The 13,958-nt window shown below is 40.4% G+C and overlaps 1 protein-coding gene across 2 annotated transcripts in view; it reads right to left on the bottom strand.

The window, feature by feature from the left end:
• The window catches only part of LGI1 (leucine rich glioma inactivated 1), a 42,074-nt gene extending 28,963 nt beyond the window's left edge, over nt 1-13,111 (bottom strand). Inside the window, exons 1-2 of one of the 2 annotated variants that reach the window (XM_077258605.1) lie at nt 12,597-13,111; nt 12,300-12,371 (exon numbers count right to left, since the gene is read on the bottom strand). In XM_077258605.1, the coding sequence (XP_077114720.1) occupies nt 12,300-12,371; nt 12,597-12,808 (284 nt within the window). In that variant the 5' untranslated portion in view covers nt 12,809-13,111. The remainder of the gene's footprint in view (nt 1-12,299; nt 12,372-12,596) is intronic. The other variant, XM_077258606.1, reaches the window with a different exon arrangement.
• Between the last annotated feature and the right edge of the window lie 847 nt (nt 13,112-13,958).

The following is a 13,958-nucleotide window of genomic DNA, read 5'->3' as shown; positions in this document are numbered from 1 at the left end:
GATTATAATTAAAAACAATTGGGGCAAAAGGTATATAAGGTTTCAGAGGGATTCAAGCAAGCAAAGATAGTGAGCCCACCATATAAAAGCAGTTACAGAAATGTCTTATATATCCCCCTCCCCTTCGCCCTTTGTTAAAAATTCTATAAAAAAAACATTTAAAAACAGAAATGTCTTATATAGCCAATCTGAAGCTGCTTATATGTCACAACCAGGCATAATCATATGAAATCTAATTCTAAACATCCTGAGATATAGACATGTCCGTATACATATAATAAAGTGCTATTAGAAACATGGAAAAAAAAACCTACATAGATGTCATAGTCCTATAGATTTCAAGAGAGCCAATAAAAAATCTGACATGTCTATCAATAGTATCATGCTAGTGCATATAATAAAAAAAGTGTAGATAAACTCACAAGCTTTGTTCTCAAATATATTGCAGCCTACTCATATTATAATGTGGAAACTACCTCAACGCGCGTTTCGCACACGGTGCTTTCTCAAGGGGAATATGTGTGTTAACCTCTCTTGCCCCTCCCCGTTATATATCAATAAGACCTCCATTTGGGACAATCAAGTGGCACACGCAGCGCAAGTCCCACGTCACAGGTGCACCTTGTTCCAGCACTCGGTTATTAGCGCACGTCAGGAGAAAATGTCTCCCTGACGCGCTGCAGTAATACAAAGATAGGAAGCAGCATCTAAAAGATTTGCAGCAGTTAGATGTAAGAAATGCACAACTGTGCTAACCTGGTTGGGTTGCGTGTACACAACCACTGAAAAGGCTTAGGTTGCTGCAGACCCATGATGAGAAATCAAGGAAACTGGAAACAAATGAGATAAAGTATGTTTCCATCGAAGGACAGTGAGAAGACAGGAATCCAAAAATATGATGTATATTAGTCAACTTTTCGAAGTTTACAACGTCATCATCAGAACACTGTTCTTTGTCCTCACGAAGAGGTTGTAAACCTTGAAATGCGTTAACTAATAAACCCCATACTTTTGGATTCCTGTCTTCTCATCGTCCTTCGAAGGCAGCGCAGTTTAACCCATTAGTTCCAGTTTCCATGCATGTTGAAACTTGGGCATAATGGGTCTCCCCGGGAACTGTGGACCCCGCCACTTGCCTGGATTCGTTGGGTGCTGGCGCCCACCCTGTATTTTATATACATTTTTAAATCCTGAATGTAGACAGAGCAGTAACTAGACTTTCCTTCACACGGGGTAAAGGATCACTTGGTTGCCCCCATTTTTGTCCCTAAATACATCAGCCAGGGCAAAATGGCACCCATTAAGGTCTTATTAATTAAAGACGAGTAAGTATGGGAAAAATATGTATCCAATAATGTATATTTCCAGGGATCTAGGCCACGTCTGATGTAATCCCTTGTTCTCACCGCTGTAGGGTTTCTTCTTGCTTGTCTCATGCTGTGCTTTCTAATCACCTCGGCAGCTGCCTAGCAACAGTCTCCAAATGTTAGGAAATTTACAGCGCAATCGAGATGTTATCCTTCATCCACAACACGCTGTGCGAGCAGATCTACTTCTGATGCCGGTCGGAGATGCGTGTTTGAGGGCACTAATATAATAATTAAGGATTCAATAGAACATGTATCGTCTTTATGGAGAAAGGCAATTTATATGGTCAGATCTTATAGTATGGCCGCCTCTTTAAAAATAGAAAAAAAATAGGATTTTACACTGGATCATAAAAATAAAGTGGAACTTTGAGGGTATGCTCACATGTAGTGACTATGTTGCATATTTTCTAACTTGGAATTGCAAGCGTGAAAATTAGCAGTTTGAATAATTCAACGGTTGGTGAACGTTTTATGGCCCAAAATATATCTGCCAATATTGGAATTTTTTTGTAGCCGAAAAGGCAGCCGGTGTTTATCATCAGCTGAAAAAATTGCACTTGCACAAACAGTGTGTTGAATAATGTGTCGTTGGTAGAAACTAATGATTGTTCTTTGCTCTTTCTTTATGGTCCTTCAAGTTTAATTTATTGTTCTCTCTTAGAATATGTTCACACGGCATCTGTTAGACGCCAACGTGCCAACTAAGTCTTCCAAGACGAAGACACTGGAGGTGTTTCTCCTGAAGCGTCTTCATTGCCATCTCTTCCGCCGTTTTTCAGGTGGCTTCTCCACTGGCATCTTGTTTTTGTGATTGAAACTTTAAAGGGCTCGTGCACATGACCGTATTTTCGAATCAAACGTGGAACATGTTAGTCTATGGAGCCGTGCACTTCTGATATTTTTCTTCTGTCCGAGGAAAAAATAGCTGCATGTCGAAGTTTGATCCAATGTTCAGATTGCAGTCAGCCATGCAAGTCAATGAGTGTGTGGTAGACATTGGACTGCACATGGATAACATCTGAGTGCAGTCTGATTTCCACGGTCTGATAGAATTGAGGAGATGGAAAAATTTTGTTCTCCATCTTCTCCTAACCTGTATTTTGAATCTCACATCCAAGAGAATCAGATCACACTATGCAGATACTCTGATCAAACTTTCTTCAGAGTTTGATCTCAGTGTCATTTGCATAATCGGCCCAATCATCTCAGATGAAATTATGTGTATTCCTTGTAGCGGCTTTTTAGCACTTTTTCAGGCAGATTCTAGGTAGAATGCGCTTGAAAAAGACGTTAGGATTTTAGGAAATCGCCCCCACATGCAACAGAAACATCCATAGCATAATTTGACCTATGGTGCAGAGTTTCAAGTCACACCAGTTAATTTACATTGCAGATTTTCACTGCGGATTTCACACTTTGCAATGCAATTCCACAATAAAGTCCTAATTTAAAAAAAAAAAAAGCGCACAATTTTATGCAGTTTTTTTGACACTGCAGATTTTGAATATCAGTCACATGTGGACATACCCAAAAGGAATGACTCATGAAAATAACCCCAATGTCTTAAAATGAGCCCTTCAAGTCCTCCATGTATAAGCCATTATGGCTGCCATCCCGACACACTTGATTGGTCAAGTATTACATAGTATGAAACCGATATCACTGTTAAGACCCCCACCAATCTCGAAAACATGGCTTCCAAAGCACTGTGTGTGAAAAAGAATGGTGGTCCATCATCCTTTTCACTTTCGTGGAACTGATGGATGGTTCTCTCTATCTGTCCCACGGAAGTGAATGGAGCTGTGGTTAATCCAGTCACAAAGGGGAATAAAACTATATAAATGTATAATACATAATATAATCCATAAATGGGGTTGTCTCCTTTCAGAAAACTATGCGCTGAAGGCTGGGGTAATTTTAACAAAACAAATTGAGTATTACTTACCCTCCCCAGGTCTAGCACTCGCTCACTTCTACTATCCTAGTCTCTGTTTGTCTGCAGCGCTGATGTGAAGTTGACAGTGCAGCAGCCAATCACTGAGCTTAACAGCTCTGCCAGTGTAGATGCACAACCGCTGAACTCACTTATTGCCAGCAGCACTGTCCAAATGATGGACAAAGAACCAGGGTCCTAACATGCCCCTCTGTCTACGATGAGGTGGTTGCATTTACAGGTCAACCCAACATCAAGAAACCCATGAGGAGACTATACAAACTCATTGCAGATATTGTCTTTGGTGGGATTTGAACCATGGACCCCAGCAGATCTGGACCACAGTCCTTACCACTGAGCCACCATGCTTTTCTGTGGATGCTACATCGGGGGTATTTTACCACACAGCTAATACTTTTATACACGCCTGAGCCATACATTCAGTGTCAATCCTTAAATGTCTCCGAATGCAGTGCGAATAGGGACTGAAAACAGTGATCTGTGTCTGCATTTTCTTTTTTTATTAAGAGGCAACTTGAAGAACTAAAAGTTAACAAGTACAAAGACTTTTCTTCTTGGAAAAGTGCCTGCATGACTTCCCAAAACTTTAGCCAGCTGCGAATCCACCTTTTCAGAGAAAATAGGGCGTGAAATTGATTACGAGAATGTGAAAATCATCCCCCTTCTCATTTACGTGGATTCTCCTTGCAGAATCTACTAAGATATGTTTGTATTTCTAAAAATGGCAATTCATTCTCCCGAAACATGATAAAGAGGACCTGTCACCAGATTCCTGAAGTAAATTTTTATTTATTTATTTTTTATTTTATTTTTTTTTTAATCCACCATACGGTTCCAGAGATATAGGCCTTCTTGTTTGGTTCAAATTTTTCTGGTCTTTACAAGGAGGCGTGGTTCACAGGGTAATTATGCAGATTAGCCTAAAGACCCCCCCCCAGAAAATCCTATGACCACACCCCCTTAATAAAGACCATGAAAATTAGCATTAAATATAATTGGCCCATCTCTCTAAAACCATATGGCAGGTTTGAAAAAAAAAACAACAACAGAATACACAGGGGAGCAGAGGAGAATAATAGCAAAAATTGGCCACTTTTGACAGATCCACTTTGCAAAAATTAGCCACTTTTGACAGATCCACTTTAAAGGGAATTTGACAAATGGTAGGTTCTGCCCGAACTATGGGCAGCATGGCTCAGACACCAGCGCCATCATTTCACCCCTGTGCTATATATTTTATTCATAAATGGGGCGGCATTCAGAGTAAAAACATCCAATTAAAAGCCAACTGGTGACCATGCAGCTCAGGAGACTAGTAGTGTTGAGTGAACTTGCTTGGATAACGTGTTATACGAACATGCTCAGTTGCTAACAGTATCTTCGGCATCCTCGAATAATATGTTCGAGTCCCGGCGGCTGCATGTCTCACCGCTGTTTGATAGCCACAACATATATAGGGATTATCTAACAAACAGGCAAGCCCTCCATGTGTTGCAGTTGTCGAACAGCAGCGAGACATGCAGTCGCAGGGACTCAAACATAGTATTCAAGAGCGCCAAAAGTACTAGCATGCTCGGATAATACCTTATCCGAGCACGTTCGCTCAACATTAGTGACTTGATTGGTCTCCTGCAATTACTTTCCACTCGCTCACATAGACTAACAGGTCTGTGTGTGTATAGCAAAAGGCCTGTCAGTATAGGGCAGTGGGGTGGGGAGAAGCCGGCCAGAAATTTGCATCCACAAGTAGCCACCCAAGTCAAGAGTTTCAGAATAAAACATACTTGGCTGAAATGATGGTGTCAGTCTTTGATTTTGATGGCAGCATGAATCAATTGTCGGGTTCCCTTTAAGGGGGACTTGTGAGCAGATTAATGCTGTCCTAACCACAAGCAGCATGAACCAGGGTCAGAATCCTGCAAAAGAAACATCTACGTGTTACTCTGAAATGCTGTGGATGAGGAGGACTTGCAAAGTCCAAGAGGTACTGGCTTCTCCTCACCCATTCATCTAGACTGACAGGTCTCTCCCTATGTGTGTATGAGGACATATCGCTGGAAGAAAACATCTGGGACAGACCTCTTGGACTATTCAACCCATCCCATTTTTACCTATATTTTTTGCGTTTTTTTAACTGTCTGTAATCTGTTGAAAAATATGCAGGTTAATAGAGGGAATATTTCAATTCTCCAAAGCTTTGCATTTGTCTATAGAATCGCTCCGACAATAAAAGGAAATGGACCTGATCATAACACTACAGTTGGTATTGCAATGCTGGAAATACCCTGAGGTTCCACAAAACCTATCTTGTATCCCTTTTGGAGTCTCTAGGTATCAGAGTTGAAAACAACTCTGGGGAGCCTAGAGGCTAGATTTATCAAGACCGGCGTGGCTCACGGAGGTCTTAACGAGGTGGCGTGCTGGAGTCATGACTCTGGAGTGTTTGACGAGCGACGTATGCTTCCGTCAAAAATCTCACTCCTGTCAAGGACTGGAGTGAGATTTCTGGTGTTATGGAACGTCACAGCTCATCATAACTTAGCCGAGCTATGGCGTCATTTTGGAGGAGCTGGAAGAAACTGGCTTGAAACCTCCAAAAGTTGCAAAATGTAGGCACAACCGGAAGTTGTGCCTACATTTTGGGACTTTTCACAGCTATTACACCAGAATTCTAGCATGAAAGCTTTGATGAATCGGGCCCTAAGTGTTGTAAATGTTACAGAGAAGCTGACATATCCCAGCATTCACCCTTAGTTATACCGTACAGTTGTCAAAAATGCTTCTTTAGTAAAACCACACAGATAAAAAAAAAAATGTCTAAAAAAACTACTATACTATAAAACACCAGTGTGAGTGATTATATCCTCATAGCCATCACCCACAGTTTTTGTTGAGGCGCAGCTGAGGGCAGTTTTCACAGAAGATCATATGCTTTCAATAGTTGCACCAATTTTGGTTAAGACCTCATTCACACTTGCGCTTTTCGGTTAGTACTTTGCTTCTCTATATGTAAGCGAAAACCACTAGTGGGTCCAAAATACATAAGAAGGGCAAATCTTTCTATTATCCTTGTGCTAAAGTGGATCCGTCACCAGATTTACAGTTCAAACTGCACATATTGTTAAATAGATCACAGACATGATGAGGCTGGTGTACTTACTTTGAGAATCCATATCAGAGTGGCAGCATGATTTTAAAAATAAAAATGAGCCTTTTATGAGTCTAGCAAAATAAAATTCAATTTTTTTATATTAGGCAGTGAAACTCTCAAAAAGGATTATACAGTCATTCTAACTTTTTTTTCATATTTTTATCATTATAATTTATTATTATTATTTATTATTATAGCGACATCTATTCCATGGCGCTTTACATTTGTGCCATTTGTATTGTGAAATTTGGTGACAGATCTTTTTTAGTGTTCTTCTCCTGACCTTAGCTTATAGATACTGATTCCCGAAAAGCCCCATTAGAGATGATAGGGGTAATGCGGAACCCCATTGTCAAGAGGGGTACAAGATTGGAGATAAGTTTCTTATTGCAGATGGTCCATCCAATGGGACCACCAGTCATCATGAAAATGGGGGTCCCTAAGTCTGCTGTGTGAATGTAGCACAAGGTAGCGCACCATTCTCGCTATGAGCACCACAAATTTAGCAGTAGCACAAATGCACTTCATTCACAGACAAAACTTGTGGACCCCCTTTCTTGTAATTGTTGGGAGTCTCAGCAACTGGAATTGGATGGACACCTGGGAATAGAAACTTATTTCCTATCCTGTGAGTTTAAATGTCGGGACATTCCGTTTAACTTGTTTAGAACTTATTTTACTGTTTTGTGTAGAAGACGAGAGAATATTTGGACATCGATAAATGAGGAGACCCAGACATCTCCGTGTTCTGGAGTCTTCAGTAGAGCTCTGGTGTAGATATATGAAAGGTTTTTTTATTTAATTGAGTATTATTTCTCAAGTATCAGACTATAATAGCTGTAAAGTGATGTTCGTATATCTTCTGGATTCTTCCATCATGCAATTTACTCATCCACTTAAAATGCATTATCTCCTTCCAGGGGGTTCCACACAAGGCTGACATCAGCACAATCCTCTTATGTATCGTTGTCTAGTTTACTTCCTTGTATTGTAATTATAGAAAACCAGGTTATGAAAGGTTGATGTGCTTATAAGAAACTGGTCCTAGGAGGATAAAAGACATTAAAGGGATTTTACAAAATCAGTGGACAAGAACATTTCTATTCATACTTATCAACTTTTCGTGATGATTGCCCAAAAGATTTCAGAGATACGAAGCATGGCAACAAAAATGTTCTTCCCATTTTCACACCCACTAACATTGAGAGAATAATTAAGCTTGCTAGAAAGGGAAGGGGAAAAGAAGTCCCAGCATCTATAGTGCGGGCAAAATGCTGCTAGAGAAGAATCACACACTCAAAAAGAGTGAATGGTAAATTACAGACCATAAGAAGCTGAAAGGTTTCTGAAGATATTAGACTAGTATGTGCACCAGAAAGAGATTTTTCAAAAACTGGGCATGTTCTATCACCATGCGACAAATGCATTAAATGACAGAAAACTGAAAGCTGAAATCTTATAGCTGTTGAAGATTTCATTTCTGCCACATGGTTGGCTCAAAAGATGCAGCAAATTTACTAAATGTTGTGCGTACTCCAGCAGTTTATAGGGTTAATACTTAGGTGATTTACTGTATGGCTAGAGCTGAGAAAAAAGATTCCCTCTGCCTTGCTTCGGCAACCAGTCCGGTCATTCATGGCAATTGGAATAAAGTAGTCTTCACTTCTGCAGCCGACATCCTTGGCCTGGCATCTTGAGATATGGTATTTTCGGGGCCCTTTTACAATATGATGCTGTGTGAAACCCAGTCACAGAAGCGCCCAGGATGCCGGTGTAGTGGAGGTCTGGACTAATCTGGTTGCCACAAATGACCGGACTGAACGACGAACCAGGGTGGCGTAACTTTTTTTGCTCAACTTTTTTTATTGGCAAATTAAGAAGAAGGAAGATAAGAGTTATGAACTTTCCATTTGTCTGGGTCCTAACACACCAACCAATGGTCAGAAACATTAATTTCATCTTCCAGAGTAAGCAGAACAATGTACATGGACCCATGCACCTCTTTGCTCGAGCTCGAGGAGAAGCTGAGGACTTCCTTGGAGGTTTCAGGACCCAAACTTCCTGGGATGAACATTACGTAACCAATACTAGAACATATCAGGAAATGTTGAGAATCTTTAAGCACATCACCATGGGCCTACAAAGTCAATTGGGCCATGGCATCTGCCCAGTTCCAAGTCAATTAGGCCATAGCATCTGCCCAGTTCCAAGTCAATTGGGCCATAGCATCTGCCCAGTTCCAAGTCACTTGCGCCATAGCATCTGCTCAGTTCCAAGTCAATTGGGCCATAGCATCTGCCCAGTTCCAAGTCAATTGGGCCATAGCATCTGCCCAGTTCCAAGTCACTTGGGCCATAGCATCTGCCCAGTTCCAAGTCACTTGGGCCATGGCATCTGCCCAGTTCCAAGTCACTTGGGCCATAGCATATGCTCAGTTCCAAGTCAATTAGGCCATAGCATCTGCCCAGCTCCAAGTCAATTGGGCCATAACATCTGCCCAGTTCCAAGTTACTTGGGCCATAGCATCTGCCCAGTTCCAAGTCACTTAGGCCATAGCATCTGCTCAGTTCCAAGTCAATTAGGCCATAGCATCTGCCCAGTTCCAAGTCAATTGGGTCATAGCATCTGCCCAGTTCCAAGTCACTTGGGCCATAGCATCTGCTCAGTTCCAAGTCACTTGGGCCATAGCATCTGCCCAGTTCCAAGTCACTTAGGCCATAGCATCTGCTCAGTTCCAAGTCAATTAGGCCATAGCATCTGCCCAGTTCCAAGTCACTTAGGCCATAGCATCTGCTCAGTTCCAAGTCAATTAGGCCATAGCATCTGCCCAGTTCCAAGTCAATTGGGTCATAGCATCTGCCCAGTTCCAAGTCACTTGGGCCATAGCATCTGCTCAGTTCCAAGTCACTTGGGCCATAGCATCTCCCCAGTTCCAAGTCAATTAGGCCAAAGCATCTTCCCAGTTCCAAGTCAATTGGGCCATAGCATCTGCCCAGTTCCAAGTCACTTGGGCCATAGCATCTGCCCAGTTCCAAGTCACTTGGGCCATAGCATCTGCTCAGTTCCAAGTCAATTAGGCCATGGCATCTTCCCAGTTCCAAGTCACTTGGGCCATGGCATCTTCCCAGTTCCAAGTCACTTGGGCCAAAGTATTTGCCCAATTCCAAGTCACTTGGGCCATAGCATCTGCCCAGTTCCAAGTCAATTAGGCCATGCCATCTGCCCAATTTTGCCTAGTTCTGATGCTGGACCAGATAATCATTTAATTACACTATAGTTGATTGCCAGTACATCAAAAAAGTTCTTCTTTACATGTTGCTATATATTAAGCCCTTCCCTCCCTTTGATGTAATATTACGTCATGGGGGATGGGTGCAGGTGTACGGAGCAGGCTTGCTCCATATAGGCAAGCCTATATGGCTGAAGACTAGCTGGTCTTCATGGGATTTTTACTATATTCCGCAATCAAATAATCGCAGGTTAAAGTCCATTGGGGGGACTAAGAAATAAAGTGAGAAGTAATAAAAGTTTTTAACAATATTAAAATATAAAAAAAGTATGAGTTTTAATCAATGCTCTTTACACCATCAAAAAAAAACATATTTGGTATGGCCGCATCTGTAAAAGTCCAATCTATCAAGATATAAAATGAATTAACCCTAAAGGTAAATGTCAAGAAAAAAACTAAAAGTCAAAATTCAAGTTTGTATGGTTGCAGTATAAAACACATAGCGGGAACCCCAAAATGGTGCCAATAAAAAGCAGCTTAGAGTGTGAAAAACAAGACCTTACATATCTTCATTGACAGAATGACAAAAAAAAGTTATGCATCTCACAAAATGGTGACACAAACAAATCTGTGTTTGTTACAAACACATCTAAGGATCTAAGGGGTAACATTTCTTCTTGTGGAGAGTGACGTGTGTGGTCTGCATGCCAATGTGAGGAGGCTTATAAGACATGCATTGCTCCTCTGGGAAATTTAATCTCTCTTCAGAGAGGAAGAGGACTTGAACTCTAGTGCCATCTATTGGAACTAGCAATCGTAGCCAAACCAGATCTCATTCTTTGCGCTGACGAGACGCAGCACCCCGAAACACAGTGTCTGCAAATTTAGATTCTGTTTTTTCTTTTATCTGAAGTCATGTGGCTCAAGGATCGTTAAAGGGTCGATATTGACTTCTAGGATTGCTACTTCCAATAGGTGGCGCTAGAGTTAAAGTAATTTTCCTTTCTGAAGAGACAATTTGCATATTTACAAAGTTCAAATTTTTTTCAGTAAAAAAAAATGAAAATAAAACTAAGACTACAAGCAGTAAGTTTGGTATCACTGTAATCGCATTGATTTGAAGATCCATGTCATCAGGTCAATTTTACCGTACAATAAAAATTGTAAATATGAAAAAAACAAAAAAAAGTGGTGGAATTATGCTTTTTTTTTACCCTCACTTAGATTTTTTTCTTGTTTTCTTATTAATAAATGATTTGCTACAACGGTGTGATACATAACTGCAACTCGTCATACAAAATAAACCCCTTGTATGATTATCATGATGGAAAAATACTAAGTTATGGCTCCTGAACTATGCAGGAGGAAAAAAACAAAGGCACATAAAACAAAAATTGCCTGGGTCAGCAAGAAGTTAAATAAATAGTTGTGTAATATATATATATATATATATATATATATATATATATATATATATATATATATATATATACAGTACATAATCTAGAAACTCAATGTATTCCTCACATATAGTTTGGAAGGAAATAGCATTTGTCTCTAAAGTTCAACTTTTGTGTCTTAAGACCCCAGTCATCCAGAATAAAAAGAAATTCATGTTGCAGATTATAATTGTAAGTCTTATAAGTCAAGCAAGACAGAATAGATACAGCAAAACCATTTCCGAAAGGAATACTATTATTTTACAGTTTCCAGCAAAGGTTTGTAGTAATGTATTTTTCATTATTAATACTGTATGTGTGTATACGCCATTAACACCCTGGCAGGATGTGAAATTATTAATGATACTCCTAATAGAGACTTTCATATACTTGCCAAAGGACTAGACCTATGCACTCTCCCACTATATCATGGGCCAGGCAGAATTGCCAGATGGCATGGGCTCCTATGTAGATGGACACTAGTACTATATACTGTATATACCAACTGGGTGTATTGATATTGATCACACCTCCTCTCTATTAAAGAATGATCGTGTAGAAAAATAGTGTTTTGCCATTGTTATAAACAATATAAATATATATAATAAAAATAACATATATATATATATATATATATATATATATATATATATATATATATATAATACTTGACAAATAATAAAAATAATACATTGTGTAGTAGTCATCTTTCCATACCCAGCTCACTAAAATGTTGGGCCATCACTACAAATTCTAATCACGGCTATATAAAACCTGCATAATGGGCTCTTTAGGGGGGATTACACTGACCACCTATGTCTTTATCAGAGACGATAAATGACCGTATTTACGGCAGAGCGTCCTTCCAGCATGCATGTTTGCTGCATTGCTCTCCTAATCACCGTCTATAATACGGGCTCCCCCAGCGCCTCCTTCCCAGCGTAGAGATCTGCAGAACACGGAGCAGTCAATGCACTCCATTTAATTATATGTGCTCTCAATTAAAGCAGAAGCCAAGGTCTCGGTCACTTTGCAGGAGTGCAATTTTCTACAAAGTGCCCATTAAACAGGTGACAGCATTCAGACCATTAACCAGAACGACGTAAGTCTCACATAGTCTAAAGATATATGAAATGAGAAAAAAAACCTGGCTTACAGGAGCTGCAGAGATGGGATATGTGAAAAGCTCCCTTCTGGGATTTCTGTAAATTCAGATCTGACAAAGGACCTGCAAAAAACACAGAAGGTAAAACGGAAGCAAAAAAAAAAAAAGAAGAAGAAGATAACGGCGATCAATAATAGCGATGGCACGGTCAAGAATATCGGAGAGCAAAATAGGCGTAAAGTGATAAAAGGCATCTCGAGAACACAACGCAAAACACAACTATGGATGGTGCATAGCACCCAAGACATCAGCGCTGTACAGAAAGAAGGAAATGCTTACAGCCCTTACAGTGAGATAACATCAGGAAGGAAGGTGCGAGGAATAGTCTTGGCGTTTTCGCATAAGGCATTGTCTTTGGTACAGGTGCACCAGGTCGGGCATTTCGACTTGCTCGGCTTCCTCCCTTCGATCTCACTTATCAGTAGGAGAGTAATGGTAATGCAATAGAAAAGAGCAAATCTTCTATGTATCCTGGTGCCAATCCCCATCCTCCAGGTCATTTCTGACTGCAGCCGGTAAGACGGAAATCCCAAACCATGAACAGCAGCTGTGGTCCTTTTGTAAGGCCAACACAAGGGTCTCGGCGTGTCCCCAAGGCGGTCTTTCCTCTCCTCAGCCACTGGCTTGTTCTGAGGAACCTGCAGCTTTGTCTGTATGCTGTGCGTGGTGTGTGCAGAGACTAGTGCTGAGCTCGGAGATGGGGAATATCATCCCACTGCCTCGCAAGAAGGGCGAGAACAAGGGATACATGCATTGCCATGTAAATATCAAGCTTGCACAGCAGCAGAATGCCAAGTGATGTCATTTAGAAAATGCACAGCCTGCTGCTTTCAAAGGGAGGCCCTTTTCCTTGGGAACCAAAAATAGGACGGCATTATGTCTTGCTGGGGCTTCGAGGAGGGGAAGGAATTCATCATTTTCACTGGATTTTCACTGGATCCTTCCAGTGGTTAAATCCTATAGGGACAGTGTTTCCTATACGACAGGTCATCAAGAAGCAAAGTAGAGGGCGATTTAATGACCCTATAATGACCTGGACCATCATCTTTTGGAATCCCGCAGGCCGATGATGCCTTTATTGACTGGAAGCGAGCAAATGCTTTTTAGTAAATTGCTGGCATAAGAAGTGAGCGCCAAGACATTTACCTTCCTTCTGTCCTGTAAATGGAAATGTATGGCTTGTTTACGATGGGGTAAAAAAAAAAAAAAAAAATCAGGAACTCGATTTATTATGGTGGAGGATATAATCAAGTCTGACATTAAATTTGGTAATAGGAGGATATTCCACTAAAGTCTTACATGTATAAAATACTCTAAAAAAATCTATTTATTAGATATGGATTAAAAACAAAACCCCACAACGATCACAGACAAACACTAAGATATCTAATACCATTAATAAAGTTAAACACCTTCCCTATGATTGATCGTACATCAATAGGATGTATTAATATGGAGGATATATTAAACAAAAGAAAAAAGACAAACAAAAAAAAAACGGAGTATAAGTTGGCATGCATGCAAAGTATAGGAGCATGTTCACACTGGCCATTACGTAAACAGACAAAACCTAAGATGGAGACAAAGTGAGCAAATACCGTGCAGTAAGTAAGAAAACGTAACAGTACATATAAATAACATAGGATACTT

Source organism: Ranitomeya variabilis, chromosome 4 (genome assembly GCF_051348905.1).
Source record: "Ranitomeya variabilis isolate aRanVar5 chromosome 4, aRanVar5.hap1, whole genome shotgun sequence".
In the NCBI taxonomy this organism is placed as follows: Eukaryota; Metazoa; Chordata; class Amphibia; order Anura; family Dendrobatidae; genus Ranitomeya; species Ranitomeya variabilis.
This window is presented reverse-complemented; position numbering and strand designations above follow the sequence as displayed.